The sequence below is a fragment of the Blennius ocellaris genome (genome assembly GCF_963422515.1).
Source record: "Blennius ocellaris genome assembly, chromosome: 17".
NCBI lineage: Eukaryota > Metazoa > Chordata > Actinopteri > Blenniiformes > Blenniidae > Blennius > Blennius ocellaris.
In genome coordinates this window covers 13,610,022-13,625,654 of record NC_137666.1, presented here as the reverse complement: position 1 = coordinate 13,625,654, position 15,633 = coordinate 13,610,022, and the positions used below count along the sequence as shown (strand labels likewise).

Below are 15,633 nucleotides of genomic sequence, written 5' to 3'. Positions count from 1 at the left end.
CCAATATCAAAAGTGTGGGCAACAGAAAATCCCTGTCTGCATTGAAGAGAGACGGCTCCCTCCCACGTTCCTGGTCAAAACGCTGTCTTCTGTGAGGTTTTTCAATATTTGAAGCAGCGAGATATCAGAATGTGGGTTCAGTTCGGATGGGCCTTTCAGTGTGTGCGTGTCATCTGGTTTCCTCTCACAGTCCAAACACATACGTTTGAGTTTAATTGGCGAACCGAAGCAGATCGTGTCAGTGACAGTGTGTTATATATATATATAATTATTATTGGCACTTTAAACTTGCCATTAAGTATCATTCACCCTCTCAACCGCCTTATCTCCTCGGGCCAGGTACCACAACATCTCCGGTCTTGCTCCTGGCCGGCCAGTGTCAGTGTCCCCTGCACAAAGTCAGCTGCGAGAGCTGTAATGGAGATTACTTCCCTGCAGGAATCCTTTATGCAGTTGTAAAGTCCTTGTGATTTACAGCACTGTTGGATCTCCTGTATCTTTAAGCTGCTTCTCCGTGCGGACTCGGTGAGCAGTGTCATGTGTGGACTGAGCTGTGCAATCATCGTGCTCCGTCACTGTTTTTTCCTGAAGGGCAATTTTAATCCTCTGTGGAGAAATGGATGTTTAGTGTTCCCTGGCTCCAGCTGACTGAGCTGGAAACATATGATCACTTTAAATGTGGTAATTGTTATTTTGGTGTCGTCTCACTCACATGAGCATCTCGTCACAGGAAAATGTAGAGGCGAAGGAAAGGTTGATCCGTTGATACCATTTATACATAGTTGAATTGCATATTATATTTTGTTATGTGAGCTATCCCCATGTGTTGTTTGAGCGTAAACACCGTATTTGATTTGTTTTTTTTTTTTTGTGCTAGCCAAAAGTTCACTCCAGACGACATTGTACAGATGGATAAAAAGAAAAACGCACATCTCGTTGAAATGAATAAACCAAGCTCTCGCTGAAATTCTCTTTTTAATTAATGGTTTGTTTTTAAATAAATAGACGGTATATATATTTGCCCCAGTTTTTCAAAGTGGAAAATAGTGTTGTTTTTTTTAAAAGGAGAAGAAGCTTTTCTGTGAAGCTGAGAAGATTTTCAGTGTCGAACCACTTCGCCTTCCTCGTAAGGAATAATTGATGTAATCTGCTCCAGCCATATGTCTAGACATATGGCCGGTGTGGTAGTCCGCAGTTCATTTGTCACAAGGCATTGTCGCAAGGGCAGCTCGCTGACTAAATAAACACCACCACTAAGAGGAAGACCTATAAATACTAATTACACACAGTGTATTTAGATAGAGCCAGTCAGACTGTTCCCAGGAATGAGGTCTGCCTCTGTTAGTTTGTTCAAGTAATGCAAGACGGTCGACTGAACTGTTTAGGCTCTTTTAGCAGGGGTGATGCATTATTGTGCGTCTGGTTTAAACCTCCCCGCTATAACCTGTCTGTCTAGTTGTGCTGGTGTTTGACCGGCCGGCAGAAATGAGGAAATACCTTGCACTCGCCAGCCTCATCCAACACCAGTGAGCATGCTAACCCTATGCAGGAGAAAAGATGGTACTAGTATCCTATAGAACTATGTTATGAACCTGGAAAATAATGTGTTCTGTAATGGTTGTTTAATTGCAATGCTTTATCAAAAACTGTCAGATAGGGAAAGTTGTAGTTGTCTTGGACAAGGAGGTTGAAGTTCTCACTCTTGGCAGATTTCTATGGTAGTTTAAGTCCTAAATTATAATCTATGGGCTGAAAATGGTTTTGAGGGGTTAAAAAAAATAAACAGTGCATTTTTGCAATATTTTGACAGCTGGTTCACTAAGGCAAACATGTCAGTCCTTCAGGCAGGATGTGACATCAGAGATTCAAACAAAGCCCAGGTTTATTTATATTTTCCACTCCTGCTGTCCTATGGCTCCGTCTTTGTGTTTCGATCCTTGTGGGTCGTTTCTGTTCTGAAGGAACTCGAGCACAGAGTGACGTCCATATTCTTTCATTTTAATTGGGTCCATTCTGTTGCTGAAGGTCTTGGATCAGTGTGTTGTTATGCCTCCCTCCCGGCTGAATTCAGGTGGTGTGTCACTCTCGTCCTCTAGAAAACCGATTCATGACATCTACCGGCAGTATTCCTCGACAAAAAAAAGAAAAAAGAGTGTAATTATTCCTAATATATATTATTTTGACTATTTCTGTCTGTCATGAGTTGCATTAAAATCCAGTTGCTGTTATTTAGTGCGGCTGAGAGCAGGGTGCTTTTCGGATCAGTTTCATAACCCAGATTGTTGTCGAGAGTACATTCTGGCCTCAGCAGGTCACCGGCTGTAATCCCTCACTGGCATGGCCACTCGCTTCTCTTCCCTCTCGTCACTTTCCTTCTTTGAGTGGATTTTTTCGACAACACTGACAGACACGTCTCGATACCAGGACTTAACTTTTAAGACGTTCAGCCTCGCCAAATCCTTTCCTCTTCCCAAATTAAATTGTTTTTAAATGCTTCTTAAATGAAGAGTGGAGGGCTCCATCCTCTGTGTCGTTGGGAACGCTGAAACATTGATATCTAAGAATATCATATGCTAGTTTGTGAAGAAGACTGAAGCATACTGGTGCCCAAGGAGTAAAAACAAGATGTCACATTGTATGGATCACTCCTCACTGTTCATTTGACTCCCTTTGTATCGGTCGTCTCTTTAGTGAACAAGAATCTAATATGTCACACAGAGAGACTTTGACTCGGCTTTTCCAATAATATGTCAAACATTTTTCAGGGAAACCGATGTCAAGAGGGGGCTGGCGCTTTCGTCAGGGATCCTTCTTTGTACCAGGCAGGGACAGACCGTGACAATTGTCCCATGTGGACTAACACACTTTTTCCCCTTTCAGCTGAAGCTCAGTCTTTCTCTGTATAACAATGCTCGGTCTCTGTCTTTCCCCCATAATGGCTTTTGTTAGGAATTAGTGATGATGGTGCTCAACTCCCAACTTGTGCTGAAATCACTCGGGCGAACAAAACATACAGGCAGACAGACTCTCTTCCTATAACCTGGTTACATCCGCAGTCCTGCAATGGAAATGCAGAAGTTAACTTTTCCGAGGCACCGCTGGAAGTTGTGTGGATCTCTCTCAACGAGCTTTGTGCTCTGTGAAGCCCTTCAGGCATCTTTCCTCATCTGAGTCTGCAGTTTTCTAAATTAGCTCCAACTGTGGAGATTGCCTGATTGGAATCTAATAATGCTTGGATAGGTCTTTTTTTTTTTTTTTTTGTACTTATGTTGTTGTTGTTGTTGAGGCGAGTGGAAGTCCTACAAAGGCTGATTTATTCTTTGGAGTTGCTGACAAAAAGATAAATGAGGAATTGCATCAGAATCCAAAAGCTTGTTGCTCTACTACTTGTGCTGGAATGTGAGAGGCATTGGCATGTTTCCTGAAATTCAACTTTGCGTTGATAACCGGCTTCAGGTTGCACCCGCTGGCCACATAGTGTGGTTGCATGCAGAGCAAGTTGTGTTGCCTTTGACTGAACACGGGTCTCTTAGAGGTCCACAAGAAAAAGAGCCAGTCAACACAGCTTTCTGACGCATATCTCTAAGCAGAACAGAAATTGAGCGCAACCTTATTATTTGCCAGATCTCTGTGTTTGTGTGTATTAAACCAACAGAAACACGGGTCAAGATATTCTCATGGGCAGGAGTGTGTCCAGCAAAAACGAGTCGTTCGGGGTTTGAAATCCAGAGCGTTCAGATAGACGCACTGGGATATTTTTTTCCGAGTCCTCCTTGGTCTGAAGCTACTCTCAAATCTTTATAATGGAAGAAACTCTTAATGCAGCAGCCAACTGCAGCTGTGAAGCGCCATCGACACTTTGACCGTTGACCTCAAAATCTTTTGTGTTTGTGTGTTGAGCCAGCATGTGTCAGATTGCTGCGACGACCCTTTCACTGTCACTGCAATCCAACTCTGGCTTTTTGGCTTTTTGGCTTTTTCAGGAAATAGCAGTCATTTAATGATCCCTCCCCCCCACTCCATAAAGGAAACGGGTTTAATTACTTATTGAAACAGATTTACAGAGTCTTTAGCTACTGTATAGCACTTATCTTTACTTTGTCTTACGCTACACGTTAACTCAAGCAAATTCCATCAGTCGTCGTCGATTAACTGAGTTATACACAGGATGGAGTTCTGTACATCAGTCAGATGATGAGGCCTGATCTATCCATTCTGTGGTCATTTTGTGGGCCACCTTTAACATGGTACAACTTTTAAATTGTTTTTATCAATACTATTAACTTTTGTTGTACCCAGTAAAATCACCTTGAGATAAGTTTGTTTCATGAAGAGTCCTCTCCAGAGAAATGGTAGCGGCACAGCAGACAGTTTCAAAACATACAATATAACTAATAGTATTGTTGTGGATCAAAATATAAGGAGGAAAAGAGCATAGAGAGTCAAAACAACTGAAATGGCTCAGAACTTTTAAAGTGTACATCTGGATACCTCTTGTACACTTGTGTATTTTTCAATGGCCTTAATACTATGATGAAATACCAACACTTTTTTTTCGAGGCCGAGTTCTGTCCAGATGAAATCTTCAGTGTGCAGATAATAACCTCCTGTGGATTCCTTAACCACGTACGATAAAAGGGAGTGCAGCCAATATGGCCTCCAGGACAACAGTATACTAGCCGTAGAGTTTGCAGGTGGATAAAGAAGTCCATTGTAAATTATAAGACCTCAAGAATGTGGCAGCAACAATGTTCTTTCTGACCGCGATAGGAGGAAAATGTTGTAAGACAATGCCAATAAGAAGTTTATGACCGTTTATATTCCCTTCCTCTAAATCTGGGATCGTTGTCTTTTCCTGCCCAGTGCGATGATAAATCATTGTGTTGGACTCTCAGGAGGACTGACTCGCCAAACGAGTGACACCTCCTCTACTTTTGTCACCTCTGAATCGGTTTCAGTCTGATCATACTGAGTCGCCGTGAGGAAGCGTCTGTAATTTAGTCCTATCCATCTCCTGTAGCCTCTCAACAGTTGGCCAATAATATCTTGTGTTTATAGGAGCATTTTCAATCATTTACAAGCAAAGAAATACTATTACTGTTAGCTGGGAGCGAGTGAGATTTGCAGCGATAAAGCTCCCCTGAGCCGTCTGTATGGCCTCAGTGATTTGTGTTTTTGTGCCTGTATCTTGCAGCACCGGAGTGTTAACTACATTATTTAGCCTGCACTCTCTGCATGGCGCTCCTACTGTTTCCACGGTGATTAAACTGTTGCAGCTCCCTAATTGTCCATTACTTTTGTCGAGCAGAGGGTGTGTGTGTTTGTCTGGATTTATGGTGGGAATTCTTCACTTTTGGCCATCATTTGCATATTTTATCTGGCATTTGACTGCGTGTCACGGTTTCTTCTTTTTTTTTTTTCTTCTTCTCTTCAGCAGTTCAGTTTGCTATTTCTGCTCATCTGTGTGCCTCCGTCTGACTTTCTTCTCTGCACGGCCCTTCTCCCTCTGTCCGTCTGTTCTCCTCCCGTCTCGAAGCAGAGGTCAGAAAGAGCGGATATTCTTTCCTAATTACCGTCCCTGTTGCCGTCTGGTGACTATGACGGCGATACTGATCCTCTCTGACCCTCCGTGTCCCAACCGCCTGCTTCATTTCCTATTTGTTGGGTTGACCCAAGCACCCGTCGTCACTATTGCATCCACCAGTGTTTCCGTCTCCGATACCACACAGGCTCGGCATGCAAATCCCTTTCATTATAATTCCAAGAGACCTCTGTGCTGTCTTACCTCTCCAAATCTCTGGTTGCATCAAAAGACCCTAACTCTCTGCAGCATTTGCTTCATTAAAACTTCATGAAAGTCCCAGCTTATGCATGGACTCAATTGAGTGGATCTCCACAGAGAAGCTATGACGTCTCCAGTATATCTTCCTCCTCCACTACGCTCTTGCGTCATCAGACGTTGCAGCTTGGCCTGACAGTCAGAACTCACTGACAACGGAAAGACCCTCTGTCTGGATTCATAGCTTCATTGAACCCTCCAGGTGCAATAACCTGCCTTACTTTAGTAGACAGTCGTACCTGCAGCCAATGTTATTACTGGTATTGCTAGTACCATGTGCCTGGTCCTAAATAATTCTTTTAGTACTTGAGAAGTTGTTTCAAGTGCAGACCGCTTTACAGGAATGACGACAAACCTGAAATATTGTGAAATATCTGTTTTTAGGAATCTGTAATGTGCAGGAAAACACAATCTGACACTGTTGTGCAACAGAGACGGCCTGCATGCCGAAACGTAATTGCTGTAATGACCTGTTCTCCAAGTCGATTAGAAGAACGTTTGATCCCGAATGTTTGACCTTTCTCCACCGTGACACCTTTCTGCTTTTCAAATATCATCTCGGGTTTGATTTCAGAAATTTTAAACGCTTGTGGCTTCAATCCAGATTAAGGGAGAGAGCACAGCGAGGAAGCAGCTGGATGTGTGTCCACCCCCCCCCCCCCCTCCTCTCTCTCCTCCTGTCTTTCCCTGTGTTGCCAGCGGAGTGTTGAGACTTGCCTGGAGCAGGAGAAGGCAGAGTGGACTTTTACTGTTGGCTGTGTGAGAATACTGCAGTGAATGGTGAGCGTCTCCCTATGAGCATAATGTACCATTGCAGGACTTATTTCAACAAACCCACATGTTGTGGACACACAGTAGATGGCTGAAGGCTGAAGTACTACTTTGTTTCACAGGCTTGTGAAGACAAAAAAAACCAAATACTTTTTCTGACTTCCTGAAACTCATGTTCTGTTCGATTGTTCCTAAAACATCCATTGATGCATAATTTGCATTCTGGAGGTGTTTGCTTTTTTGTTTTTTTTTAAGGTTGAGCTTTACAAGGTTTGTCAGTTTCATGAGCTTGGGCTCAAAATCTATACTCTGGAAGAACAAAGAAATGTGTTTTCTTTTTTTTTCTGAGGGCTGAGAAAAAAAGCTTTTCTCTTGGCACTGGTTTGGGACTTCTCTCAGATTGTTCTTGTCACATCATTTGAGCAAAGCTCAACACTACCTCTCTTTATCGCTGACATTCTGCTTGTGGGAACTGCACATGTGCCTATGATTTAAAAAAGAAAAAAGAAAAATCAGTGACTTTGTCAAAATTGGGTCCAAGAATAAGAAAAACAGTTTTGCAGGAGTACAAATCCCAAGCAATAGATATTAGCTTAAAGTAGTTTTTTTGATTGGATTACTCAACATGTGCTGCAGCACTTGTATCAACTGTTCAAATTGTTGACCTTTAGTAATCAGTTTAGTACTTGGTTTGTTTGTTGATCCATAATCGGCAAGACAGCAGTTTGCAATTGTCATTTAATGAGAAATATTGTTTGTTAAATGGATCATCTTGACGACTGTATGTAGGCATAACCTCAGTCCACAGCAAGCGGCCAGCAGGATGTTTTTTTTTTTTTCTCCTTCAAATGATGATCTTGTATTGTTCAATTTTTTTGTACTTTGTCATTTACCAATACATTTACACATTTTGCTATAATGTAAGACTGGTGTGAGTGATTGTGATCTAAGTGTTGGTTACCTTTGTAGATCAATGGAGATGATTGTTATTTTGTGTTGGTTCAGCTGACCAAAAAGGACACCCGTATATACGGTATCACACAGACCGAGAATCCTGACGGTCTTTGAAGGACTGAAGCCACAAATTGATTATTGTTTTCTAAGTAGTTTGAAAACATGGGTGACCTACACTGATAAAGCCGTAAACTTGCTGCTCTGCTAAACTTGCCGCTCGCCCTGTCTTGAGTGAGACCAAAAACCTGGTTGGAACACTAATTATAGCTTTTGTCTTTTCATGCAGCTTAGGTGCTGTAAAAAAAAAAAATCAACTCCTGCTTTCCACATGTCTTACAAAGAGGAGGCTGCACTGATCAGATCACAAGCCTACAGTCTTCAATTAAATACCTTTTCAGTCCCCTTCTTTTGAATGTTTTACATGTTCAGGAATGCCATATATCCACTATATCTGAAAGTATGTTTCCGATCACCTTGCATGGGATCACCGGTGTTCGGTGGCAGCCATCAGGGTCTGTTCAGACTTGCAAAGCAGGAGCCGGAACGAGTCCAAACCTACCGCCCAGGTTTATTGTCTTCCACCAGCCTTTCTGAAGATCAAACCTTGTGACTCTGGAGATGTGGCTCTCTCCATCTCTCCCCCACCAGTACAAACCCCTTTTCCTGAGCAACCACCACCACACACTGTGGCTCGCTCTCTCTCTCCGGCTTATTTACAGGCAAGTGTCGCCCAGACGAGCAGCTCCCACTGACCGTCCGCGGCTCCAGCGTAGCCAAGAAGCGTTTGAAGTTTGCTCTAATCAGCAGCCCAGCTGCAGCGAGCTGCCGCAGAGGGGGCTGCGAGCTGCCGGTGGTTATAGTAGGTGGGGGAGGTTGGTTGTGTGAATGCAAATGTGACCAGTCTGAAAATGGATTATTATTGGATACAAAGCGGCACTCTCGGTTTGTGCACCGTTTCTAAAAATAGCTGCGGTTCATGCTTATAAACTGCCCTTGTGCCTTTTTTCTTTTTTTTTTAATTTAAGAAAGCTGCTGTTTTATTGCTCTTTTAGCAGCCTGGACAAATGCAGAATGTGTCAGATCTCCTGTGATCTGTGTAGTGTGGTCCCCACTATACCATCCTCCATGTCTCCAGGGACGGGGTGTTCCCAAGTCTGCGCTGGTCGTCCCCAGAGACGTCCCACATGGGAGTCATTAGTATGGGCAGTTGAAGAAAAGGGGCTTGCTTTTGAAATCTCGGCTGGACCAGATCAAGCGGTCTGCTTTGGCGGCTTGTATCATGTGACCGGTATCTCCCCAAAGCCTTGTATCGCTCAGTGTTATTCTCGGCACATCTCTCACTTTGGCACTAAAGCCGACCTGTCGGCAGTGTTTCCTTTTGTAAACATTGGGAACCTCTGGACTAGAGGTTCACTGCCGCTTTTGCAAATGCAAGCAAACGCTCCATGTTGGGGGGGGTCACATGCGCCAAGGTTGAGCCCGCACTATCCCCATCATATTTGTGTAAGTGGCTTCACCTCGTAATGGACATTTATGATCCACTTGGGCCACTTGGCGAGTTGATTCAGGTCGCGAGCAGCTCGTGATTCCTCCCACCGGGTTGTATTACAGTGGAGGTGTCTCTTACCCAAGCACTAATGTAACTGCAGGATCAGCAGTAGAGGACGGCCCGCTCTGTTCCCCACACTTAAGAGCTCAAAGACCTTGACCTTACTCTGGGTGTTCCCTGCCGGGACTCACCCATTACTTAAGTATAGCTTTGACTGGGGCTGTATTTAGACCATTAAAAACCATTCTCTGTACCCGCTCGCGGTCGACTTCGTTTGGCTGAAGAAGAAAGGATTATTATGGGTTTGCCTTCGCTGCCATTTCCAGATGGATTGTGTTCCCCTAATGATATGGTTCCTCAAACTGAATAATAACGTTCACATACAATGCTGTGGACATTGATAGTCTTGCGACGGGAAAGACAGTATTGGATTTAGATGCATATTCTTTTAATTGTTAAATAAGTGACTAAATGCTTCATCATTCAACCCCAAGCAATTAGAACGGTCACGACTATTTCATTTATACTTGTTAAGCACTAAATTAATTTACTCAATTAAAACTGAAACCGCGAACATGGAGAAGATATGTAGCAGCTCTGGAGTCAGAAATGAAATGAAACCGATCGAACTATAATGGGGTCATTAAATTTAGTTACATGTACAACAGATTAAAATAATTGTTGTTCAGAGGATTTCCTCATTTAATCTGTTTATAGATTTAGGCCTGTGATGGTCATAAATCAGAGACATTATGTGCCTGTGTATTCTATCAATCCACTCAAGTCCCCATGAAAAGAATCTTTCAATCTGTGGCAAATGTCTACATTTAACGTTTGCATTCTGCTTCTGTGGGTTTGATCAGCAGGTCAGACTGATGGGAATGTATAATGTCCATTATGGACAGTTGGTTATTGAAAATGTGAGCCAAATCTGGAACATGTCATCTCTACCTTATTTTGTTTTTACCTGAAAATATATTTCATAATCTTCGCCAACGCACTGAGCTTCCGTCTGCGACGTCTCAGTTCCTTTACTATAACATTATTTACAAGCAGCGCCTTGAAGAGATTCTACAAATTTTGCGTCCACATTCACGCAAGATAATATCTTGGGCTGTTTTAAGCCCAATTTTCACTCCGTAGGCAAATTATATGCAAATTTCCTCTGCACAGCATCGGCATCAACGCGAGCAGCTCCGCTCAACAGCCTCTACCTTCATGGTCAGTGCATTGACGGGAAGTACTCAGATCATGAAGGATGTGACTCATCCGCTCTACTACGTCATAGGGCATGTAAAGGAACTCATTAATCCGGATGATCGTGGAGTAAATATGCATTTTATTGGAGAAGCACCGTTAAATTCAGGCGTGAACACGCACACCGGCCAGAGGCAAACCAACAAATTGTGGTTGCTGTCGTCCAGAACGCGTCGTACACCTCGGAGAATATTGCTGTCACTACTTAAAAAAAAAAAAAAAAATCAAGTTGTAGTGAATTTAAAATGTTTATTTGAGAGACATGAGGCCCCATAAACTTCCTATTTCTCGCCATAGTTGACAAAGAAGACAGACTCCGCTAGTTTTTAATGACGCTGATCACAATGTTTACGTCAGTACAAAAGAGGGACTTTTACAATATGACCTGGAAGTTGTTAAAGACGAATATGCTGACGGATTGCAGACACTAAATGCTGATATCGGCAGAATTGCAGAAGTGCAGATTGTTCCTACTCAACCATTAAGTCTTAATCAAACAGAGATATGGACAAACAATTCATTAAATTATGTCTGTGGGCATTCAGCGAAAAGGCAACTGGAACATTTTTACATCGAACTTGTGTATTCGAGGTGATTGGTACGCACTGTGGTGCGATTGCTTTTGCACTATCCTCGCACTACATCACACAGCAACTGCAGCAGCACTGTCGCCACCACCACTTCAGGTTCCCATTGACAAACAAACAAGTAAACATTACCTTTTCGTATTGGAAGACACAAATTCCTGACATTTCGTTAACAAGTGTAATCAGTTTTTCATGGGTCCTGCTGACTGTGGTGGTATGAAATGTGTACAAGAATACCTGGCTGTTTATCGAGGGGGGAGCTCGTATTTCTACTGAAATCCAACAACGGCTATTGAAACTAATGAAAGGGTCAGACAACACAGAGTTAGTACTATTTATGCAGGGCTGCACATCAGCTAATAACATGGCGCCAGTAACAACAGGCTCCGATTTCAATCACCTTTAACATTATGGATGTGTAGGAGACCCCACAGGAAGATGGATGATATTATCAGTGGTCACATTTTAAATGTTTTTTTTTTTGAGGAGGTAAATTAATTTGCTCTGCTCTTCGATTAGACACACACACACACACACGCACACACACTTCAAGCCCATAAAGCTTTTATGAGCTTCAAGGAGAAGTTGGCATGTTTATTATTGGAGCAAATGGCTCAATCGTAATGAAGCGCCAGTGTGAATTTCCACATTCAAGTTTGCTTGAAGGCTTCTGAATGTTGAACACATGTCTTAGCGATTTGTTGTTTCACACACAGACACTGCTGTTTTCTGATGGCTGTGAGCACAACGGCTGTAGCAGCTTACGGTTACAATAACTTATGACTTGTGGAAAAGAAACCGGCGGCTCATTTTCTTTCCTGCTGTGCATATGGTGTAATTGTTGGCGTACACATCACTCCAGAGGATTCTTTTCTCATTGCCTTTGCTTCCATAGTATATAAGTCATTGGGTTAGTGTGTGTTGACTATGTAATAGTGATGAATGAGAAGAAGCTATGGGTTTTACAGTATTTATGATCATCACACCATTTATTGATTAGGGTTTTTTTTTACTGATGTAAAACTGCTTTTACACCAGCCATACCAAATAAACTGAAGATTAGTTTCTTGAGTCCCTGCTGAGGATCTACCAAAGGTTTTTTTTCTCTCTCTAAATTATATATTCAGACTCTAGAATGAAACCCAGATAAAAACATGCATGTTCAGATAAACATGTAAACGCCACACAGAAAAGCCAATTTTAACCATAAAACAAAACAAAAGAATAATTGTATGACTGAAAATTCAATTAAGGTCTATATACAAATCATACACGCAGATATGGGTATGTTTGTTTTGGTTGTGGGTGATCCTGGCTTTCAGTGGAACTTAAAAATCTGTCTCTAACATGCAGTAAAGGCAGTATTTAGAAGCTTTTACAGCCCACAAAACAGCATTTTCTTCTGGGCGTTTTAAAGGAATTGTTACAAGATGGGATGAGATGGATGGGAGGCAGATGATCAGATAAGATCAGACTTTATTAATCCCACATGGGGAATTTCAGTCACAGCAGCTCAACATTGCGCAAATACTTAAAGACAGTCAGCATTGTTACACGCAATAAAATGACATAAATGTATATGTATCTATACGTGGAAATACGGGTGGAAAAATACTCATAGTATTAATATTCACAGTACAACAGTGGTATTTGCATAGTTCATTACTCAGTTCCTGCTATTGAACAGACTCGTGGGATCAGGTGTGAATGACCTGGTCGCTCCTTCATGGATGGTGGCTGCAGCAGTCTGCCGCTGAACCAGCTGGTTAATGCTCCCACAGTGTCGTGGATGGGGATGAGAAGCGTTGTCCATGATGGATTCCAGCTTTGCCAGTATCCCCCCTTTCATCCACCTCCTCGACGGTCTACAGCGGGGTCTCTCAAAGGGAGCAGCTGAAAAAATCGACGAGAATATCCCTTTTCCTAAACAGCAGTGCTTAACTTTGTGATTTATATGTGGAGGTAAAACGTGACTCGGTGTGGAGCACATTTCTGTGTGTGGGGAGAATTGGGGGGGGGGGGGCATGCACTTGTTCCACACACCCATAATGAGGGCAGAGTTTGGGCGCCATCACCGCGAATGTAACCGAATCTGACATCCAGCAATGGACCGAAGGGAATACTCCAATGTCCTGACATGTCTGACGGAGGATTTTGAGGCCTGCCTTACAGTACCAACAGCAGGGTTGTTAGTGTACTGCAGTGTCACTAATTTCTGTGTGTGTGTGTGTGTGTGTGTGTGTGTCTCCTTACAGAGCTTCCGGAGAACTGGACAGACACGAGAGAGACCCTGCTGGAGGGCATGGTGTTCCAGCTCAAGTACCTGGGGGTCACGATGGTTGAGCAGCCCAAAGGAGAGGAACTGTCTGCAGCAGCTGTCAAGAGGATAGTGGCCACGGTAAGCAAGAAAACACACACTTAATTGAAGCAGCTTTAAATGCGGGGCACCCAAAATCTCTCTAATACACCTCAATTCCAAAAACTATTCCCAGAAAATGAGCTTCCCTCAAGCATAAATAACAATTTCTCCACACCATCACCTCTGCCACTTCGAAATCATTCGGTAGTTTTCACTTCTTCTTCTTCTTTTTTTTTTTTTTAACAATCAGACTGACACCTCAGTGAAAAGTGAGTGGTTGGCTGCCTGCTCCCTTCCCCGAGGCCCCGGGTGACATTTAGAGGAGGATGCAATTAGAGTGGACAGTGTTGCTAAGTGTATGGCTGAGGCAGCTTTATCATGGTAGAAAAGGCTTAATGTTATTGGATCTGGCAGCTCAGTGGGTAATGAAGTTAGCTGTGGCAGAATGGTGGGACTCGCGACACGGTGATGTATGGCGAGGGAGGCCCGCGCTGTGATTTGGGCTAATCTGTTCGTGCCCCTCTGAAAGGGGGAAGCTGGGCTGCTGAAGTGTTTTTTTTTTTTTTTTTTTCCCACAAGGTCTGTCATTTTCTGTAGACTTGGTAAATTAAGACCAAGTGTCATCGAGTTTGTTCTCATTTGGGTTTCTGATGGGTTGTTAAAACAAAGACTTTGGATTGGATGGACAATGTTTTTGATCATGGCTGAAAATCTGGTTTTATGTCATCGAGCGAGAGCGATTCGCAAACTTTTGACAGACAGTTGACATCGCATAACCCGAGATCATTTTCTAACAGTGCCAGAAATTGCAGTGTACCTTGTGAGTATTGCTACTATAGCTACTAACAACCAAGAGTAATGCAGCAGAAAACAACGTGATTTGTCAAAGTGACACTAGATGTACTCTAAAACAATAGTTTGCATTTTCCTAAGGAGTTAAAATGTTGGAGCACGTCTACATTCTATGTTCATTCTGAGTGAATTCCTCATAGATGAATGCTAGTAAAACAACAGCTCAATTCTTGGATTGCTTTGTTTACTTATTTCCTGAAGGTACTTGGATTATGCAGATATATGAGGAACTGTATTGGATTGGGAAAGTGTCAGGATCTGAGGATGTTGGATCGGGGTTGGAGTCAAAACTTGTGGCGGGACATTCCTTCTACCGGATTGGACCCACTGGCTGCATGTCTGGCACTGCTGCTGTACTGCATATGATCATACATTTGTCATTCTTGCATCGCTGTTATGTTTTGTTTAGCAGACAGCAAAATTTTAATCGGTTCTATGAAATCCATTTTGCACACTGCAAGCAGCTCCGCACTGTATTTCGGAAGTATTCTTTGACTCGCTCTCAGATTAAGTCTGTCAACAGGGAATCAGGCTTTGCAACGCGACTATTTTTAGCCGACATCGTTCACTGGCATCGGTAGATTTTCATTGTCAGGTATTTATATATTTATATTGTTGAATGTTGTTTTCTGCTGTTCTCACACGCCCTCTTTTCTCTCTGTGGTCTCCACCTCTTCCCCCCCCTCGGCAGGCCAAAGCCAGTGGAAAAAAGCTCCAGAAAGTCACGTTAACGGTGTCCCCTCGTGGAATCATCCTTTACGACAGTGCCTCAAACCAGCTGATAGAAAATATCTCAATTTACAGGTAAGTCTACCTCTACCCAACTCCTCAGACAGGAGCTGGCATTTCCCCACCGTAGCTGTCCAGATGTGGAAACGGTTTTACACTAAGCTCGTTGATGTCACTCTCAGAGAAATAGTCGTGTGTCACCTGCTGTCATTTGTCACTGAAGGGTCGCGGTGGAGTTCCAGTTTGTGTGCATGTGTGAGAGGAAGGGAGGGAGGCGAGTCAGTCAATCAGCAGCACGTCTCGTCAATCTTGGCTCTCTGAGGAGCACTTCAACATCTGTATATCTAAGCTTTTACCTTCGGTGTCATTGACTGACAGACACACGCACACACACACACACATACACCACAGGCTTGTCTTCAGTAAATGCCGACAGATCTCACATGCCTGCCACAGCCTGCACTCTCAAAGCGCCTCGCCTCCATTGGCCTGGAGCTTATGAGCTGAGCTTGAATCACTTCTCTAAAATTCCACATTTATGACTGAGAGATGGGATTTTTCCATCACTTCCTTCCTCCAAGCATGTGTTGGAAAAAAATTCCCTCTAAAAATCTGTCAGATTCAGAACAATGATTGACAATTTTTCGAGCTGCGCACTTGGATACCGAGCGATAAGATGCGTCTGCTGGCCAGCTTGGCCGTTTTCCTGTCATTTCAGAGGGAGGGGTCAGTCCTC

The 15,633-nt window shown here is 43.1% G+C and overlaps 1 protein-coding gene across 4 annotated transcripts in view; it reads left to right on the top strand.

Annotated features, from left to right (window-relative positions):
• Positions 1 to 15,633, top strand: part of ldlrap1b (low density lipoprotein receptor adaptor protein 1b) — a 35,737-nt gene that overhangs the window by 1,513 nt on the left and 18,591 nt on the right. For all 4 annotated transcript variants that reach the window (XM_080512873.1, XM_080512872.1, XM_080512871.1 and 1 more), the window contains exons 2-3: positions 13,213 to 13,355; positions 14,860 to 14,972. In XM_080512873.1, coding sequence (XP_080368999.1) covers positions 13,213 to 13,355; positions 14,860 to 14,972 — 256 coding nt within the window. The remainder of the gene's footprint in view (positions 1 to 13,212; positions 13,356 to 14,859; positions 14,973 to 15,633) is intronic.